Source organism: Amyelois transitella, chromosome 28 (genome assembly GCF_032362555.1).
Source record: "Amyelois transitella isolate CPQ chromosome 28, ilAmyTran1.1, whole genome shotgun sequence".
Taxonomy (NCBI): domain Eukaryota; kingdom Metazoa; phylum Arthropoda; class Insecta; order Lepidoptera; family Pyralidae; genus Amyelois; species Amyelois transitella.
In genome coordinates this window covers 1,819,439-1,839,453 of record NC_083531.1, presented here as the reverse complement: position 1 = coordinate 1,839,453, position 20,015 = coordinate 1,819,439, and the positions used below count along the sequence as shown (strand labels likewise).

Genomic DNA, 20,015 nt, shown 5'->3' with positions numbered 1-20,015 from the left:
TCATTTTTCCTTATTAAGATAAAATGTATTTAATTTCGATATTTTTCATATGCAATATTTCAAAAAGTTACCCCAAGTCTAAATTAAACGGTATTAGTGCAACTTTTAGGATAACGATTAATGCCACACTAACTAAAATGTCAACCAAATGTCAACTCTACACTGGTTGAGTTGACATTTGCAATGCAACAGTCATTCATTTTCTGTCAGTCAAGTTGTTATTCTCTTTTGTGTCTGATTGTCGAGCGTTTTTTATTATTAAAATTATCGGGATAACCTTGGAAATCGATGTGAGTGATTACAAATTTACTTATTGAACTTTAATCATCAATTTATCGGAATGGCTACTCCCGCGGACCTACGATCTGCGTTTGAGAACCGATTGAAAGAAGGTATACCTAATCCGCCGGGCGAATTCCATCCTTTGGACTTAGAACGGGCGAAGGACGATAAATATTTAAAGAGGATCTTGACTCACGTTGATAATGACCTGAAACAAGCCTCGGATATGCTCTGGGACCTAATGGTGTGGCGAAAAACGGTTGGAGCTAACGATATAAATGAAAGTACTGTAAGAATGGATTATCTGAAAGAAGGTACGTTCTTTCCTAGAGGCAGAGATGTGGACGGCAGTCTTCTTATGATAGTCAAAGCCAAAATGCACGTGAAAGGCCAAAAGGATTTTGAGGAAATTAAAAAAATTATTATATACTGGTTGGATAGAATTGAAAGAGAGGAAAATGGTAAATGCGTTACATTATTTTTCGATATGGAAGGCTGTGGCTTAGGAAATATGGATATGGAGCTAATAAAATATTTGATAAGTATGTTCAAATTATACTATCCACTGTTTCTGAACTATATTGTTATTTACCAAATGCCTTGGGTGTTGTCGGCTGCATTTAAAGTTGTGAAATCACTGTTGCCGGCCAAAGCTGTGGAGAAAATGAAGTTTTGTTCAAAAGATAACTTGAAGGATGTTGTTCCTCCAGAGCAGGCTTTGACATGTTGGGGTGGCAAAGATTCCTACAAGTTTGAATTTGTTCCTGAAAACCGATCTGCTGAACAAAGCACAAAAAAGGTCACCTTTGCTGAACAAGGTGACAGTCATTCACCTGGGGAAATGCTCCGATTGAATCCTCATGATATCATTGTATTTAAAAATGATAATGACGAGTTATCAGGTCAATTCACAATCACAAATATGGATGAGAATGCTGTTTCATTCAAAATAAGAACAACATCACCAGAAAAATTCCGTGTGCGTCCCAGTTCTGGCACGTTGCCAAGTGGTTCAACACAAACAGTACTAATAGTGGTGCAGCCTGGTTTCCAACTACGTACAGTAACAAAAGACAGATTCCTTGTTATGTCTATTCAGATACCGAAAACTGATTTAACACCAAAAGAATTGGCTGATTTCTGGCAAAATTCCATTGGTAGCAAAGTTGATGAGTACCGTCTGAAATGCCAGTTTCCAGAGAAAGCCTTATCAAGGAATGGTACCGTATTGGATGGCAAAGGTCTGGAGAAGCAAGATTCTGTTACAAACGCATTAAATAATTTGCAATCAAACTATGAATTTCTACATAGGGATGTTAAAAGGCTGAAGATTTTCCAATTCCTAACTCTCTTCATGACGGCAATTGCAGTTGTATTAGGCTATTTGGTATACCTGAACACAAACGCCAACGGAGGGTACTGCGAGCGAATGTAGCCTTTAAAGCTAGTGGTTTTAAATACCACTATTGAAGTTGAGAAACTCTTGAACGGGCTTTTATTCATAGTACTATTTACAAATACTGTTATGTTTTTGATTTATTGTCAGTTACTTCAAAAAGTAGACCTTTTGCACTCTGCAATGTAAAAATTGTCAATGGTTTGCGCTGGTCTATGGTATTAAAATTTAGGCATGTACACATCAGTGTGCTTTTTCAATTTATCAATGTGATAGGATAATGATAGCGAGGGTTAATTCTTGTATAAATGTATAGACAAGCCACACATTAAATAATATAATAAGGACATATCTCTTCTACACTTTCTTATGTATGATGAAAGGGATGCTGTTTCCAAATTATGTTTTATCTGTGTGGTTTTGGTAATGGATATAATTAGGTATTTTTCCAAATTGTGTATTTAATAGTAATTTAAATAGGGATTAAGAGTTCGCGGGGCGAATAAAATTAAAGTTATTTGTGTAAAATAGTGTTGCCAGATGTCACTTTTTTTTGATAGGAAATTGAGCTTCATTAAGACTTAACTAAGTGGCACATAATATCGGCTTTTGGGATACAGGCTTTAGTATTTGGATTTTCCAGACCTTTTTTCCTCTCTCTGGCCTTGCAACCTGGCAACCCCTTGCATACATAGTTTAAGACTTAAGTAAGCCTAATCGATGTTTAGGTATTCCACATGTAGAAAATGTTCCATTATGTCGTTAAATGTTGTAGATAAGTGGGTAGATTAAGAAAATATTTATATTTGTACTCTTTTCCATATAGATTAGTCGTACGGACAGGTATGTATAGGCACCTATGTATAAAAAAAAATTGAATAGAATAGATTTATTTTCAAAATTGGATACAAGGTATCACTTATTGACTCACATCACTTAAATGGAATTATAACTAATACCGTTTCCAAAACGCATGTGTATAAGAAGCGGCGGAACAAACTACACTGCAGCATATGCCCCATATTTGTTTTTGTATCAAAATAATTTATTAATCTTGTACCTATAATAGATAATTTATAGGCTTCAAACAACTCCATGAATTGAAAATAAAAAAAAAACCCAAGTTTATAAGTCTATCCCTTAGTCGCCTTTTACGACATCCATGGGAAATAGATGGAGTGGTCCTATTCCTTTTTTGCCGGTGCCGGGTACCACACATTTTGTCCCAGTGGGAAATAACATATGATCATTCAGCAGCAGCGAAAAACTATCGCTGTTTCGCTTTCTATCATGGCGTAGAACGGGAGAGCGATAGTTTTACGCGCGATCAAAACGGCGTCGCGCGTGCCATTCCACGGAGGCAGAAGTCCACTGCAATAATATAAAATAAACTATTTTCAATGATTATAACATTCAAAGGAAAGATATCAGTTCGATATGAGTTATCATACTTAGTATGATGGAACTGATAAAACGTCTTATCTTTTCTTATACATTGCTAATGCGTTTTTGTTATTCGATTGTGGATTTCTAAATCTAGACAATGGGGAAATAACTTGTAAATAAATGTTATTATAGGTACTTACATATACATATGTGTACAAATTTCACATACTCTTCAAATACTTTCTTTTATATATCTATACTTAAGAGGAAGACAGAGGCAATTGGGACATGATCAGCTGGATGAAATTGAGATCTTAAACAGTTCAGTGCGCTAGCGCATCTCCTCAAAGTAGAATCCAAAGTGAAGCCGTTTCCATAATTAACTTTTACAATAGTGCGGGAACAAACGCGCACTATGTTTTTCTTTTCGCTACCAGACCATGCCGTGTGGTTCCCGCCACTTTAAAATAGAACAACTCCATCTTATCCCCATGGATATCGTAAAAGGCGATTAAGGAATAAATTTGGAATTCTTTTAGGCGATGGGCTAGCAACCTGTCGCAATTGGAATCTCAATTCCATTATTTAACCATACGGCTGAAAATGACTCTTCAGTCTTTTCAACACTGTTACTTCTGCCTACCCCGTAAAGCATAAAGACATGATCATGAACATACCACTAAGATATATGCATGTTTTCTAATATCAATGTAACATTCTCGATATTGTTTATCAAATCCGTTTTAATCGCAGCCTATAATTATTATTAGTCACCGATTGATAAACTAGTGATTTCACAAACAGGACTTGTCAACAATAAATTTAATACGACTTTATATCTATGCTCGTAAAGATGAAAATTACTGCAAAATATCATTAGTTAGGTAATATAAAGTTTTCGTGTACTTATAGAGGATAGCTTAGCCCTATTTAATATCACTGAAACAATATTTTAGATAGATACCAATATAATTTGTAAATATACCAAATCATTACAATTTCACAAATTAAACCGCTGGATGGATTCTGATAAAATTTTGCACTGCGCTAGTTGTAGTAAGTTGGAAGTAATTATGCCATTTTTTTTTCAACCAACAATTTAAAAAAGACCATTTTTATAAAATCCGTTGTCAATCCTAACCTCTTAAATAAAGCACACTTTATACATTTGATATTAATGAACATGAACAATATAAATTATTTAAAAGAAAAATTATGTAGCATTATATATTATGTACTACAGATAATTTATATATAATTAGTTATATTTGTTTAAAGACAAACAGTTGACTTACTTTGTGCATAAGATATTTCGTAAAACTAATCTTTTGTAACGACAAAAAAGGAGGAGGTTACAAACCTAGGAAAGTCTTAAAATAAATTAAAAAAAAACATTGTATTTAGAGTTGAAATAAATAAAAAAACATTGTATCTTTTATTTTTTAACAGGGTATGGAGCTATATTATACAAGAAAAATGTTAAAATTATATTTATTTGGTTAAGTTTTTTGTTCATCTATTTCATGTTTTTCTTTTTTTTTCATAAGTACATAGATATTTATATAATAAATTTAGTAGTAGTTAAGTTTACAAAATTAACACAAGCAAGGGTATATTTCAAATTCAGGGCAGATTTTAACATTCCTGTTTTTATTTAAAAAAAAACACATCACTAAATTGTCTTAATATGTTCATTATATTTGTCTTTTTTATGTTCTCTTTTCCTCTCTAACATCACAATGTATTCCCTATTGCATTCCTAAAAAGCTGAATATGGCATAAAAAAAAATTTGCATTTATATAAAATCATGCTAAGCATAATATTTTTTAGCATACCTAGGAAAGTCTTATCTTAAAATTTCTTTTTAAGATAAGACTTTCCTAGATTGCATTTTGCATTGTTAGGTACTAAATATTTTGTATTTAACAGGGTAGGGAGTCATATTTTACACGAAAAATGTTTAAATTACATTTATTTGGATAATCATGTAGTATTGGGTATTTAATAAATTGTATTTTGAAGTAATTAAACGCACAAGTCGAAAATAAAAAGGTGTGTGTACGTATATCATAGTATTTATTTAAGTATTTATCAGAAACTGGCTGTATAATAGCTTATGTTAATAAGCACACGCACATTAGACCGGGCTGTGCACTCTGCACGATATCGTACACCGAGCATTAAGAGGGTTTTTCAATATCTTTAGCAAGTGAGATGAGATCTTCCGTCTCTCTCTCATTTGAGGTTAACCATGAAAATAGAAAGAGAAGATATACCTTGTCAACATTCGTGATTTTGTATGGTCGTTAGTTAACGTTACGTACCTACACATTTTGTATGAAGCCATTACACAAATTGATTCATACAAAATGTGAACGTCACGATTAAAATCCGCGCCCCGCACAGTCGTCTCCAGAACGACTGTCACCATAAAAAAAAGGCACTGCCCGCTCTAATGAGTTTCACCTCTAGAAAAAGGTACAACATACATGTTTTATACGTAGATTAGTCTTGCCATAAACTTGTATACCCAGATTGTTTAATAAAATGTATGTTATAATTCTTCGTTTTGTTTTAACATTTTTTTTTTTAATAAAATTTTTAATCAATAATTATAAATAATATCCAATATATAAAAATAACAAAACCTACTTAAATTTCACTAAAGATCTATAACAATTTACTATTCAATAATGTCATAATTTGTCTTAAATAATTTTTTTAAAGACAAAAAATAATTTAAATCTATATTTTTTGGTATTTTCCATATTCATACGTCTAAATGCAAGCAAGCCCGCAACTGAATGGCGCAATGCACTTTTTTTTGCTAATAAAAGATGATCTTACTTTCGATAACAAGCCTCAATTCAGTATAATGCTTGTGTCAGCTCCATGTATGGCACTATCGCTGTTCCGTTTCACGTCATAATAAAAAGTGAATCGGGGATAGTTTTTCGCGCGATAAAAACAGCATCGCGCGTGCCATTCTACGTTGGTAGGAGACTGCTCATACATTACGCGTTCGCTCATAGATTTCATAGATAGTGTCGTATAGACTTTCTCATCATCTCATTGTGTTCCCAGTTGTACGAGTACCTTCTGCCACAATCTTCAACAACTAGATCCGCTTTCCAACGTTTTTCCCTTCCACATTGTTTGGTTCACGGCGTCTTTATTTATTTACTAGCTGTGTCCGCGACTTTAGTCCGCGTGGAATAGTTATTTTGCGCATCATTGAAACCCTCAAGGTCGTTATTAGTTTTTTCACATTTTCCATTATTTCTTGGTTCCTAATAGTTGCAGCGTGATGTTATATAGCCTAAAACCTTCCTCGATAAATGTTCTATTCAACACAAAAATAATTTTTCAATTCGAACCAGTAGTTCCGAGATTAGCGCGGTCAAACAAACTCTTCAGCTTTATAATATTAGTATAGATTTGGTCTACCATTGTATGCTACATTGAAACATGATATACAATGTAATACATATGTCTTTAGTTTAAGACCCGTGTATAATGGCAGTATATTCTTTTCGGTGACGTCGAGACGGGACCTCATTGACCTACCCCTTACATGACCTACACTTCACTTTCCTGGCATTTACTTTTTTTTACCGCCTTCAAAAAGAAGTGGTTCTTCGTTGGACTTGTTTTTTTGGTCCGTGATTCTCTTGCGTTTTGCTGAACCACTTTTGATGCCATTTTCAAATGTCTGAGTTAAAGAGAAGTTTTAGAAACTTAACCCACTTATGAAATAGGTGGATATCGATTGAAGGCTTCTTAAAAAAGTTATTCTGATCTGTAGCCATCATCTGGTACATGATTTTTACCGAAAGTAATATATTCTTCAAATAAAATAAATGCGTATCACAAATTTAATAATATTATATCTCACATCACAATCTGGATGCGACGTATTCTGGCTGTAACAAATAAAAAGACAAAGTTAAACTATTGAAACTCATATCACATTTTATTTCTTTACAAGGCAGACAGAGCTCATAGTCACCAGATTCAAAGACTGGCTAAAAAAAGCTGGATAGATTGTGTCAATAAAAGCAACATTTAATATAAGCAGATTGACTAAGCAAATATATAAAGTGCCGTGTGGTTCCCCACCAAAAAAAAAGAATTCCATCATTCAGGTATAAAGCAGACATGCCCAAGTCTTTTCAAGATTATTGGCATTGTCTACCATGTAAGGGATAAAGATGTAATTATATTATGTTGTAATACTAACCGAAACAAACCAATAGGAATCTTTCCTAAATATCCACCGCCCGAAGAAGCCAATTTCCGATTCCGGAGCAATGGTGTGCAGGTGTAGATGTTTGACACTCCGGAATGGAGGCCAGTGGTACCCAGATCTTGAATCTTCAACTGACAAGTTGTGTTTACCGATCAACTCTTGAGCAACTCTTAGCATTTTTTCAACTGTAAAGTTAAACAGTTTTTAAATCAACACCTTACAGTGCATAAGGTCCATAGTACTATAACATTAACAGTATCATTCTGTATGTTTTTTTTTTATTGCTAATATGTTTTGTGGGCAAGAATATATATGACTAGTTTTCTAAATTTAAGTGTATGAAGATTAGCGGTGATGGGTACCTGCTATTTGATACAGGTATCATTCTGTATGTTTCAAAATAGATGGTGCTTACAAAAAAAAAATAACCGTTCTCACGTTATCTCTTACGGTTACAAGTTCAAAGCCACTTAGATCAGAAAACAATAGGATTTCGGAAAACTCACCAAGTTCCTTGTCCGCCGCTGTAAGCGATTTAACATCCTCAATGTGCCTTTTCGGGACAGTCAGTATGTGAAACCTGCTTGCTGGCTTAATATCTCGAAAAACACATATTTCCTCGTCTTCGTATAACAATTCAGTGCCAGTTAATTTATTTACAATATTGCAAAAAATACACGGCGACTGGTCGGGTGACATTTTCCACGCGAATTTTAGTAAATTGAAGTATTTGACCAAATTAATTGATGGAATAATAATGTCACAGACTGTTATTTGTCTTTTACAAGCGTGAGAAGTAAATATTTCACACGTATTTTGAAAATTGAGGAAAGATGAAGTAGAAAAACAGAACTTCCAGACTTCCAGGCGATGTGGATTCTGGACATTAGTAATATTTTCACGATTTGACATTGACAAATTTGTTTTGTTTTTATTAATGGACGTAGCAACGTCCTTACATATGAAATTGGCGTTTTGTTTTGTTGTTCTACCGCTTTAATCACTTATTTCTCCTCTTTGGTTAGGTACCCCAAATTCAAATTTATACAGCTCTATACACATGTATTTGTATTTTGTTAATTGTGCTTCATTAATTTGGTGTAAATAATAACAAGTATGTTAGCAATTGAAAACATTTATTTCTTTTGAAAAACAACTGATGACACAACACTGCCTTCTTTCCCGCCAAATTTGAACTTGGGGGACGGTATTACATATTTAAGCTTGAGTCTCTCTGAGAAATGCTTGATTAATTCTTCTTCTGTCCAATTGCAAGATGTTATTATGAATAATCCTGCAACAAAATATATTGTTGTAGTACTGCTAGTGTGCTGTAGATTTGGGGGTAATTTGTGACCTGGGACATGCATAAAGTGATGAATGAGGCTGGCAAAACACCAAGAAATACATACATAAAATCATGTCTATATCCCTTGTGGGGTAGACGAGGCTCACTCAGCTGTTTGGCTTAATTATGGAATAAAGATTTAAAATAGTGAATTGAAAACAACTTAACCCAAAGTTGCAATCTGGGCTCCTCTCCAGAGAGGTGAGGGTGTAACCGGAATCATCAACAGGAGTAAAAAGAAGAATACTCACCATTATCATCCATCATCATGGCCACTTGGTCGATATACTTTTCTCTCTGCTGTTTGGGCTCCACTGGGCTTAAACTGATCGCGTCATATGTACCCTTGTCATGTATTATACCAAATTTGCTACCTAAGTCTGTGACATCGCCCATTATTATGTCAAATATCTGGAATAAAATGTTAATAAAATATTATAGTTTAGTGAAATGCTAACAGTGGTAACAGTTTTCTAGCTCATTCTCAAAAACAATCTCAAGTTTATAAGTCTGTAGTGGGAACGATGTTTCGGCTTGACCTCAAATCAAAGGGAAGATCTTCCGCCAGGCTAGGTGTTATGTCTGGGGAACCGCAGCTCTGACGATGGTTGTATTAATGCTCCAATCTGTGAAATCTAGATTCTTCACTGCTATTGGCTGAGCACATTTCTTTGCTATAATTGACAAACTCTCAAAACACTCAGCACGTTCTTTTTTTCATTTACTTGTAAACTTCGGCGTTGCATAATATTTTTGCTTCCCTACCAGACCGGCTTGGAAGGTTGATAAAGCAAGAAATGGGATGGGCCTCTACATAAATAAATAACTGTCAAAACTTACTTTGTATTTTATATTAGGAAAATCTTCCTTGGAGATTTTTTTTGCTAAGACAAAAGCTTCCGGACAATAGTCCACTCCTAGAAGATTTGTGAAGCCCTGCCGTGCCAGTTCTAACAAAGTGTATCCATTACCGCAACCTGAAAAAAAATAATAATATGTATAGGTTTTAGGTTTAAGGTGAAGTAAATAAATGTGTGAACAGTGCGCATGGAGGTTCAATTCAAATCCTACCTTGGTGTACCAATCTCTTTTTAAAGTTATGAATGTCAGTTTGAGAACTAACCATTACTCTTACAGTGAGGAAAAATATTATGAGAGAACCTGCACACTCAGACAACTGTATGTTGATTCAATATAAGTTATGTTCCCCTGCAAATGTAGTGGATGTCCATTGGGAGCCACTTCATGAAAAATCTAACTCTACAAATCCAGGATCTTAGTCAATGGCCGAGGTAGGATTTGAACCACATGCACTACTCGCGCATTTTAGCCGGGCACCTTAACCACGTATCTTACCTAAATCAATGACGGCGGTGTCTTTAGATGCTCCACATTTACATATCCAATCTATCACTCTATGAGCGCTGTCTTCACCGAACCACACGTCACCCGTGTCTCCGTACCTTTCAAAATTAACTAACTCAGTTCGGTACGCTTCCTGCCAATACTCCCGCGTGCCAAGCTCCGAGGAATCCAGTTCGACATCTTCCATAACTGGAAATTAAAATGAAATTGTGTTCCATCATGACTTTTTGGTTATGAGCTTATATGAAGTGAAATTTAAGCAATTGTGATAAAGTAAATACAGTAAATACTTACCTATTATTTTGAAGTCATAAGTTTTCAAGTTTTCATAAGTCGTGTTTATTTATTTTCTTTTATTTCGTTTGTTGCCAACTTTCTTCGACGAGAAGGCACTAAGTTGGTCCTAATAAATTGCGCTTTTAAAGCACTAAATGAAATGAAGAAAAAAAAAACGCCTATCAAAAATCTTGAGCCTTTTGCTAAAGATGTAGAAGACAATTTTGAAAGCATAAAGAGCGTTTGGTTTTGCGAGGTAGACAGAAATAGATTTGAAATGACTGAAAAGCCCCATTCATAATATTTGATAATGGCGACAGAAATTACGCCACACTCCATCAGTCAGGCGGAGTCAGAGTATGTGAAATGCGGAGTATGTGAAAACGAGCAAGTAGAGATTTAATGGATTGGAGTATAATTACAACCTCTGACTCAACGTCATCTCAGGCGGTTCTTCAGGGGTACACCTAACCTGGCAGAAGATTTCCCTTTAGTCAAGTGGTGGTCAAGCCCGAATCATTGCTCCAGAAACTTCCGATACCGATCCGATGAGTAAAACCATTTTCTTCTCAAACATTTCTTTACCTCGTATATTCCTTGTTTTGATCTTAGATTAACCTCAAAACTCCCTGAAATCTTTGAATATGAAATAGTTTCGGAAAAGCGTTAGGTTACTACAAAATGCGCCAAAATGGGCGCTTTTGGGCTCCCAAAAGTGCTCAATTTGGTGTGGTAGCAATAAGTTGGCAATTCTCCTTTCAATTCGTTCCATTCATGTTTCATTTGTCTACGATGTCAATGACGACTTTGACAGCATCAAAGCCAATGAAAAATGAAACGTACTTGAACGTACCTAACACTTTCTTTAGAAATAAAATAAGTGTCTCTCTCAGTTCGTTTTGAACGTTACACGGAGTTTAGCTTGTTTTCTATATCTACGGGTTTGAGTTTGAATGAAGCTCGAATCTCCAAGTAAGATAGAAAATAAGTACCAAAAACTTTAACTATGTTTATAAATTTAATTCACATAAATTAATTTTTAAAGTATTGCTATTATTATTCATAATGTTAAAAATATGCGTTTTTATAAACAAGTAAATAAAAGAGCAATTGACTTATAAAAAAGAATATTCTCTGCGTAAAAGGTAACGGAAAGATTTGTTGACACATTAGTGGTAGGGTTGTATGTACAGAATATTATTAAATTATGGTTGGTAGATTCGTCAAAATTCATTCTTGGAAATGAAGATAAAATGATTTACATGGATATATGAAGGGTGGGCCTTTTATGATTAAATTTTTTAAAGTTTTTATTAGAACTGTTAACGCTGTGACTGGACGAAATGATAATATGAAAAATATGAATGAATAATAGTGAATTGTTCTTAGTTGTTTATGACAACACTGTGCAAATACTGTCATTTTGAGTATATTTTTTAAAGTAAGAATCTATCTTTTTAGAAAAAGGCAAGAAAAAGGTTTGAAGTTGAATGTGTTGTACACTTTGCAAAAATTATTTGTTTCGCTACAGTGCCGAACTACCTATTAATATTCTGCCTAGATAATATTCGGATTGAAATCATGTGATTAACTTTTAGGCCTATTAATTTCATAGTATAATTCTTATAAGCCATTGGCGTGTAAAATTTGCTGTATACAAGTATTGAATAAAAGATAAAACGTGTTCAATCAATATATATTTGAGTCATCGTATTCATAAATTAACTGTAAATAAAGTGCTATACCACTTTAACCTAGAATATTTGCATCTGGCACTAAAAAATCTGAGTGTAATCGTGTCTTCAAATTTACCTTTTTGATATATTTTATTATTGTTTTTTTTACGTAATAAAATAAAACAAGTTATATTCGCGTTACATCAATCGAGGGCAAGGGAAAGTGATACAAAACATCTAATGGTAAGTGAATCGTGTAATTTTACACAAATTACTATATTACGAAACATTATGAAGTTCATTAAATGCGTTTGTTTTTATTTATTTTTTTGATAAAAGTTTATAGTTCTAAAATGAAATTTGCGCGGGGTTTTACACGCTTATTTCACGGTTAGAGTTTAATAGCGGCATTATTCCTACATCAGTAATGTTTATGGCATTATAACTTTTATCTTTGTGATTTGCTTATCAATGCGGCCTTGCATTAAATTCATTAAATTTATTGCTTGATCTCCTTTTAACTGAAAACCAGTCATGATTTAATGTTGCCCTCGTGGTGTGTTTGATTTTGTTGGCCACTGTAGCTTAGTGGTAAGTAAATAGTCTAGGTATCAATACTCCTAGGTCTAACATATATACTAGGGAAAACAGTTCCCAGTGTTCTTATTAGAAATGTACTGATAAGACTTCTTTATAATACTAATGGGAGCAGGGGTAATCTTCACAGATTCTTTGTATACCATATATTATATCCATATATCCATATATTATTAATATTTGGCTGCCTGTGGTGCAGCAGTAGTACACTTGTTTGTGACAGTGGAGGTCTGGGGTTCGAATCCCGGCCAGGGCATGAAAGAACTTTTTCTGATTGGCCTGCGTCTTGGATGTTTATCTATTAAAGTATTTATTATAAAATATAGTATCATTGAGTTAGTATCTCGTAACACAAGTCTTGAAATTACTTTGAGGGTAACTTAATCTGTGTAATTTTTCCCGTTTATATTTATTTATTCCTCACTTATAATTGATCATAAGTTGTGAAATAAATATACATACATAAAATCACACCTCTTTCCCGGAGACTAGGCATGGACTACATCTTTCCATCTGCATACTTCTGTTTCTATAACCACATCTAACTCTCTTTATGCAAGCTTATATTAAAAGTATACAGCTACAAGAATCTTTAAAAATAATGAATAAAAATATATATTTAAAAGAATGAAACTTTTATGACAGAAAATTAATGTTAAAATCCTCTAATAATGACTAATGATGCTATAGTGTACCTGAAAGTGGCAGATCTTCGAGGTGGAGGCACAAAGTCATATTCTAAAATAAATTAAAAAATAAAAACAAAATGACAAGTTGCCTAGTAAGTGTAAGTGAAATGAAAATTCTCTGTCCCATGCTTTTGAAGCCACTTTAAGACCTTCAAATTCATCAACCATGTCATAAAAATTCTGTTTATACAAAAGAAAAAAATAAAAAACGTTTATATGTAATAATAGTATGATATTATGTTTGCATTGTGGTTCCCGGACCAGCAGAAAAAAAAATAGGACCAATCCATTTCTTTCCCATGGATATCGTAAAAGGAGACTAAGGGATATGCTTATAAACTTGAGATAATTTTTTTAGGAGATGGGCTATCGACCTGTGTCTATTTGAATATCAACTCTATCATAAAGTCAAACAGCTGAACATGGCCTATCAGCCTTTCAGGAGCGTTGGCTCTGTCTACCCAGCAAGGGATGTAGACTTGATTGTGTTTATGTGTATGTATGTGTGTATTATGTTTATATCTATTTTTGATTTTGTAATAAGTGACAGGGATAGGCTTATAGACTTGGGATTCTTCATTAAGGCAATGGGCTAGCAACCTGTCACTATTTAAATCTCAATTCTATCTATAGCCAACCAAACGTGATTTATCAGTATTTTCAAGACTATTGGCTCTGTCTACTCTTCAAGGGATATAGACGTGATATGTTTTACGTTTATAAAACTATAATCATACATACATAAAATCACGCCTCTCTCCCGGAGGGGTGGGCAGAGACTACATCTTTCCACTTGCCATGATCTTAGCATACTTCCTTCGCTTCATCCACATTCATAACTCTTTTCATCCAAGCTGACCCTTTGCTAGGGCGTCCTTAATTTGATCAAGATACGTTCGTCTAGGCCTTCCCACTCCGACCTTTCCCTCCACACTCTCCTTGTATACCACACACTTGATAAAACTATAATCACCCAAAAAAATCTTATACTGTTGTGCGTTTGTTGCCATTCTGTGTTTGCATTATTTTATACTCTTATAAAAATTGCCTCGCTGATTTGTATGCGTTAAACGTTAACTGTTCTGGGAAAATATTCTTGGAATGTTTGTATGGTAACGGACGCTCAAAATGTTGAGGGAAACGTAGTGGGATAACTGAATGTGTAACTGTCACTACATAGTATAAAGCAAAGTCGCTCCCCCGTGTCTGTCTCTCTGTATACATACATACATTCATATGATCACGTCTTTATCCCTTACGGGGTAGACAGAGCCAACAGTCTTGAAAAGACTGATAGGCCACGTTCAGCTGTTTGGCTTAATGATAGAATTGAGATTCAAATAGTGACGGGTTGCTAGCCCATCGCCTAAAAGAAGAATCCCAAGTTTATAAGCCTATCCCTTAGTCGCCTTTTACGACATCCATGGGAACGAGATGGAGTGGTCCTCTTCTTTTTTGTATTGGTGCCGGGAACCACACGGCACTGTCTCTCTGTATGTATGTATGTATGTATGCATGCGCAAACCTCGGAGAGTTGTGGACGGATTTTGTTCCTGTTTGGAATGTTGGAAAGAGGGTTTTGCTGAGGAAGGTTTATATGTATAAATGCTACGCGTGTGAAGCCGGGGCGGGTCGCTAGTTATGCATTGTAGCGTTGCCGAATCATCGATAGTTGAGCTCGGAAACCCACGCAAATTATAAAATTTTAACTGAGCGATGACAGCATTTGAAACATATTGACCAAAATTCGATAAAGGGAATCTATATAAGACTAGCTGTGCCCGCGACTTCGTCCGCGTGGAATAGTTGTTTTGGGCATCATTGAAGCCCTCAAGGATGAATAATTTTCCCCGTTTTTTTTCACATTTACCATTACTTCTTTGCTCCTTATAGTTGTAGCGTGATGTTATATAGCCTTAAGCCTTCCTTGATAAATGGTCTATTCAACGCAAAAAGAATTTTCCAATTCGACCCAGTAGTTTCTGAGATTAGCGCGTTAAACAAACAAACAAACTCTTCAGCATTATAATATTAGTATAGATTAACAGCAGCCAAAACTTACTTTTCTTTCTTTCAAAAATAATTCAGTGAAGAAATAAATCTTGTAACTGTAAATTTCTGTGCAATAAAGATATATATAGTAATTTTAAAAATCACATATTTGTTTGTTTGTTTGTAAACAAACAAAAATGTGGTTTTTAGAATTACTGTCAGTCTGTATGTTTGTAGCCGCATTACGCAAAAACTATTGCTCCGATTTGAATGCGGTTTTGTCGCTTTGTCTTGGTCCAACTTCAAAACTGGAATACAAAAATTCAAATCCCAAATGTTTATACTTATCGATGCTTTTACGGTGTTTGAAAACATCGTGGATAAACCTGCACATTCAGGCAACTGGTGTAGATGATCGATCCAATACGAGTTAGGTACACCAGCAAAGGTTGCGGAGGTCAGACGGGAGTCGTTTCGTGTAAAAACCTGACTCACCCAATCCAGGGTCCATGGTCAAAGGCATACCCCGGGCTCCTCTCTAGAGTGGTGAAGGTGCAACCGAGACTAAAGCCAGGTGGAAGAAGAAGTTTAAGTTTTTTTATTAATTTTTTACACATACGTATAATCACGTCTATATCCCTTGCGTGGTAGACAGAGCCAACAGTTTTGGGAAATCTGATATGCGCCGTTCAGCTGTTTGGTTTAATGATAGAATTGAGATTATGACAGGTTGCTAGCCCGTCGACTAAAGAAGAATCCCAAGTTTATAAGCCTATCGCTTAGTCGCCTTTTACGACATCCATGGTTAAGAAATGGAGTGGTGCTATTCTTTTTTATATTTGTGCCGGGAACCACACGACAAAGGAATACACCACGGCCGTATTAAGGGCTGTAGTAATTATGTTTTACTCTGTACATGATAATTGTTATCAATGTTTTGTATCATATTGTTATCTGACTGCGGGACAGGAAAATAATTATATATTTTATCTGTAAAAATGGTTGCGTGTCATGCATTACTTTTTATATCAATTTATATAGTAGCTGGTTACCAAGCATGAAAAAAAACCATGTTCATATCTGGTTACCAAAAGTTACCAGTTACTGAGTAATAAAACAGTAAAAAAAAATGTAATATCATTCAAAAATACACGCTTAAAATTACCGAGTTATAAATAGGCTTAAAGGCGCGATATATATAGTGACATAAAATGATTCTATAAATATACCAATTGTAATACAAAATTCTGATCAACTAATGATGATTAACCGTAGGCAATTTGTCACAGGAAACGCATTATTTCGCGTTGTTGGCAAATGAGATAATGATGGTGTTTTCACTAACTAAGGGTCAATTGAGACCAGATGGAAAAATATAGAGTGCACCTTATTAGGTTTAGTTCACACAGAACAGCCTCAACATTTTACAATTAAAAATAACTAAGATACATTTTTACCGCACGTTAGAAACATACATTCACATATGTACATACATATAGTCACGTCTATATCCCTTGTGGGGTAGACAGAGCCAACAGTCTTGAAAAGACTGATAGGCCACGTTCAGCTATATGGATCTTCCAGATCAGAGTTGAAGCAAGCGAGAGAGACTACATCTCTCAATTTCTCACGATCTCTGTATAGTTAGTCCTTTTTTTCATCCACATTGTATTAGTGAATTCTGGCCTGATCTGACCATTCTGAGCAATCTTTTTCGTTCAATGAGCTGATCATTGTAACTTTTTCTAGTCTTTACCCTTCCAACGTTTTTTTTTTTTATTTACATCAATGATTGCTGAGAATCGGCGTAGCATAACAACCATTTAAGAATTGCTATTATGACACTGTTTAACCAAGAGTACAAAAACAAATTGGCGAGGCCATCCGTTCTTCATTTAGGCTAACGTGATGCAAGGTTTACTACTTGTGGGTGACGTGTGCATGCATGTAAACGCTTGAATTGAATAACTAAGTTGATTTTGTCTGGATATTCTTAGGAAAGGTAATGTTTGAGTCTTTTTTTATATGTTTGAATATAAAAAAAAGACTCAAACATATCGTAACGTAACGTAACGTTTTGTCTTGGTGGTTAGATATTGACTTCTCAAAAGCCTTTAAGAAAAAAATGATGACATTTGAGTTATAAAGCACTTGAGTTACAAAGTTCGGTGTGCATGTATTTTCTAGAAAAGATCAATCCTAATAAGAATAGTACTCAAGTTGTACGTGGAAATGGTTGTTGCTCAACTTGTTTGCTTTAACTTTCTGGCGGCCCCCAAGGTTCACTTTTGGGGCCAGTTTTATTTTCTCATAGTGATTCTTTAATTGTTAGTCAAATTATTTGACCAGGACGACGTCGCAAAAGTAAACTTGCGCAGAAATTATCTTAAAAATTCTCGTTCCAATCATTATTTAGGGTAAAGCATGCGCAAACAATGGGAATACAACGGACATAACTCGTGCTTCATTATTGACAAACGATGAATTGTCTAAATGTCACACTAACAAGAAACTCGCTGTCGAAGGACTTGTGATTGGTGTATTTCATAAGCTTTAGCGATAAATACGTATGCAATGAAATATTGTATTGTATTTACGAGAACTGACAATAATGTTTGACTCAGTGTTTAAGTTCATAGCTCTGGACCAGAGTTCGATTAAGACGACCTTACTTATTGAAATGAATTACAAATTGGATTGTTTCTTGAATGTTCATATATTAATCATGTGTAAGTAATATATAGTATCGTAGTCAACGTGATTTTTTCGTGTCTGATTTATTGAGCCTTGTTGCGATGTTTTGACAGTTTTAATAAAATAACTGCCACGTGCCATGAAACATTTGTGACGGTGTCATGTAATAAAGTGAAAAAATACCTATGAAAATTATAACCTCGTCATTGTAGAAGGTGCGTTAAAAACGGATCTGATGCAAATCTGTAGAAGTGAATCCCATCCTATCCCAAGAATCGAGATATTATTCGAAGATTTATTTTACCCGACTGCAACCAAAAGAATTCCTTCTTAAGAATCATAAAGTTTTGTTTCTACTCAATTATACATACATACATACATATGGTCATGTCTATATCTTTTGCGGGGAAGACAGAGCCAACAGTCTTGAAAAGACTGAATGACCTCGTTCAGCAATTAATACTATTCCCTACTCAATTATGGTCTTATAAATATTATGATTCCGCTTAAGCCTATGAATCGCGCCTCATTTGACATTGTACGGAATTAGTCTCGTCTGCGGGCTTGCTTTGCTCATGTTTCGCTCATAATCAACTACGTAATATCTCATTAAACGCAATTTTTACACGTTGTAAACTTATCACCTAATGAACCTTTTACGTCTATACAAAGTTACGACCTGTTGGGCGTGGATGTTCGATTTCTGAACCAAAAGGTCTCGGGGTCGATTCCCGATCAGATCATGGTGGAAAAGTAAGGCAGGCAGTAACTTTTTTTTTTTAAATTACTAACGATAAAATAATTTTGTTACAGAAACCGAAGCGGCGCTGTCACAGTCAAAACACATAGCGCCATCTACCGACCACAAGATAATGATTAATCGAAATTGAAAAGCATTATCCTGGGGAGGGGTAAAATGTTTCCAAATTTTGTGTGAAGGATGCCACGTGTTAAATATGGGTCTGTGGTTCGAGGATTGGTCATACTCGGACTATTTTGCCTGTGGCTGCAGATAATGCTGTCAGCTTCAAGCGGCGGCATCTATAGAGATGGAGGTATGTGTTGTATTGTATTTTTGAAATGGTAGATTAGCACATAAGCAACATTAACACAGGGTTAACTTGCGCACCAATGAGTATTACTTTGCAATGAAGTTGGTTCTCTCAATTTTATCAAAATAACAAAATTGTAATTATAAAAAGTGGTGAATTGGTTTTTTTGAAAATAAAACCTAGTATTGCTACTTTTATTAGTTACCTACTTCTATGTAAGTAACAGCGTCCGAATTAAAAAAAATTGTATGGCGCGAAAATATTTGAGCGGTCTGGCCAATCAGAGCGCTCCATTTGAACCAGCGAACAGCAGGAGGCATTTTGTTTTTGGATTTTAAGATTAATACTACTTGTAATAAGGTCTTTGTTTTACTGATTTCAATATATTGGCAATGCGACTTACGAAGTAGCTATTTGACTAGTGGTGATCTATACTAATATTACAAAGCTGAAGAGTTTGTTTGTTTGAACGCGCTAATCTCAGGAATAGTTATTTTGGGCTTCAATGATGCCCTAAATAACTATTCCACGCGGACGAAGTTGCGGGCACAGCTAGTTGCACCATAGTCGTGATTATAGTTTACGTCATGGTTAAGTTTAACGGTAACAATTAAAGTTGTAATTGTATAAAAAAATTAATTGAAAATTTAGATCGGAGTGTTTAATATAGTTTGGGGTTTGTTTTAGTGGTGTGGTATGATGCTAGTAGGCGTATTAATATTAATTTAGAATAACCATAGCATTGCATGAGGCTTGTAGATTTGTTAAGATTTTCACCAAAGGGTTTTTAATCTGTAAACCAAATTTAATAAGTTCGTTTCTCGTCATGCCCTTGCCGGGATTCGAACCCGGGACCTCCGGTGTCACAGACAAGCGCACTACCGCTGCGCCACAGAGTGCCCGTCAAATTATAATATTGTTCACATTATTCAAAGTTAAATTACATCGGTTACGAAGTATCTTTGGTGAAAATTTTAAACTTGTCGTTCTTATATAACATCTGAATCCGACA

General features: G+C 34.8%; 4 protein-coding genes across 8 annotated transcripts in view; 2 read left to right on the top strand and 2 right to left on the bottom strand.

The window, feature by feature from the left end:
- The first annotated feature begins 180 nt into the window (after nt 1-180).
- On the top strand, nt 181-5,627 carry LOC106133738 (motile sperm domain-containing protein 2-like). The gene has a single exon (XM_013333565.2). The coding sequence runs from the start codon at nt 341-343 to the stop codon at nt 1,715-1,717; it is 1,377 nt and encodes a 458-aa protein (XP_013189019.2). The 5' UTR covers nt 181-340; the 3' UTR covers nt 1,718-5,627.
- On the bottom strand, nt 4,723-8,216 carry LOC106133711 (adenosine 5'-monophosphoramidase HINT3). Its single transcript, XM_060952559.1, has 3 exons — nt 7,821-8,216; nt 7,306-7,499; nt 4,723-6,988 (listed from the first exon to the last, which is right to left on the bottom strand). The coding sequence occupies exons 1-3, from the start codon at nt 8,011-8,013 to the stop codon at nt 6,962-6,964; spliced, it is 414 nt and encodes a 137-aa protein (XP_060808542.1). The 5' UTR covers nt 8,014-8,216; the 3' UTR covers nt 4,723-6,961.
- Nucleotides 8,217-8,446: 230 nt separating this feature from the next.
- Nucleotides 8,447-10,475, bottom strand: LOC106133710 (EEF1A lysine methyltransferase 2). The gene is made up of 5 exons (XM_013333525.2): nt 10,322-10,475; nt 10,019-10,216; nt 9,503-9,639; nt 8,914-9,073; nt 8,447-8,608 (listed from the first exon to the last, which is right to left on the bottom strand). The coding sequence occupies exons 2-5, from the start codon at nt 10,212-10,214 to the stop codon at nt 8,451-8,453; spliced, it is 651 nt and encodes a 216-aa protein (XP_013188979.2). The 5' UTR covers nt 10,215-10,216; nt 10,322-10,475; the 3' UTR covers nt 8,447-8,450.
- Nucleotides 10,476-11,745: 1,270 nt separating this feature from the next.
- Nucleotides 11,746-20,015, top strand: part of LOC106133709 (alpha-1,6-mannosyl-glycoprotein 2-beta-N-acetylglucosaminyltransferase) — a 35,952-nt gene continuing 27,682 nt past the window's right edge. For 2 of the 5 annotated variants that reach the window (XM_013333522.2, XM_013333521.2), the window contains exons 1-2: nt 11,746-12,222; nt 18,765-19,006. In XM_013333522.2, the coding sequence (XP_013188976.1) occupies nt 18,892-19,006 (115 nt within the window). In that variant the 5' untranslated portion in view covers nt 11,746-12,222; nt 18,765-18,891. Of the gene's footprint in view, nt 12,223-12,430; nt 12,571-18,764; nt 19,007-20,015 lie in introns of those variants that run through there. The other 3 variants (XM_060952246.1, XM_013333524.2, XM_060952245.1) reach the window with 2 other exon arrangements.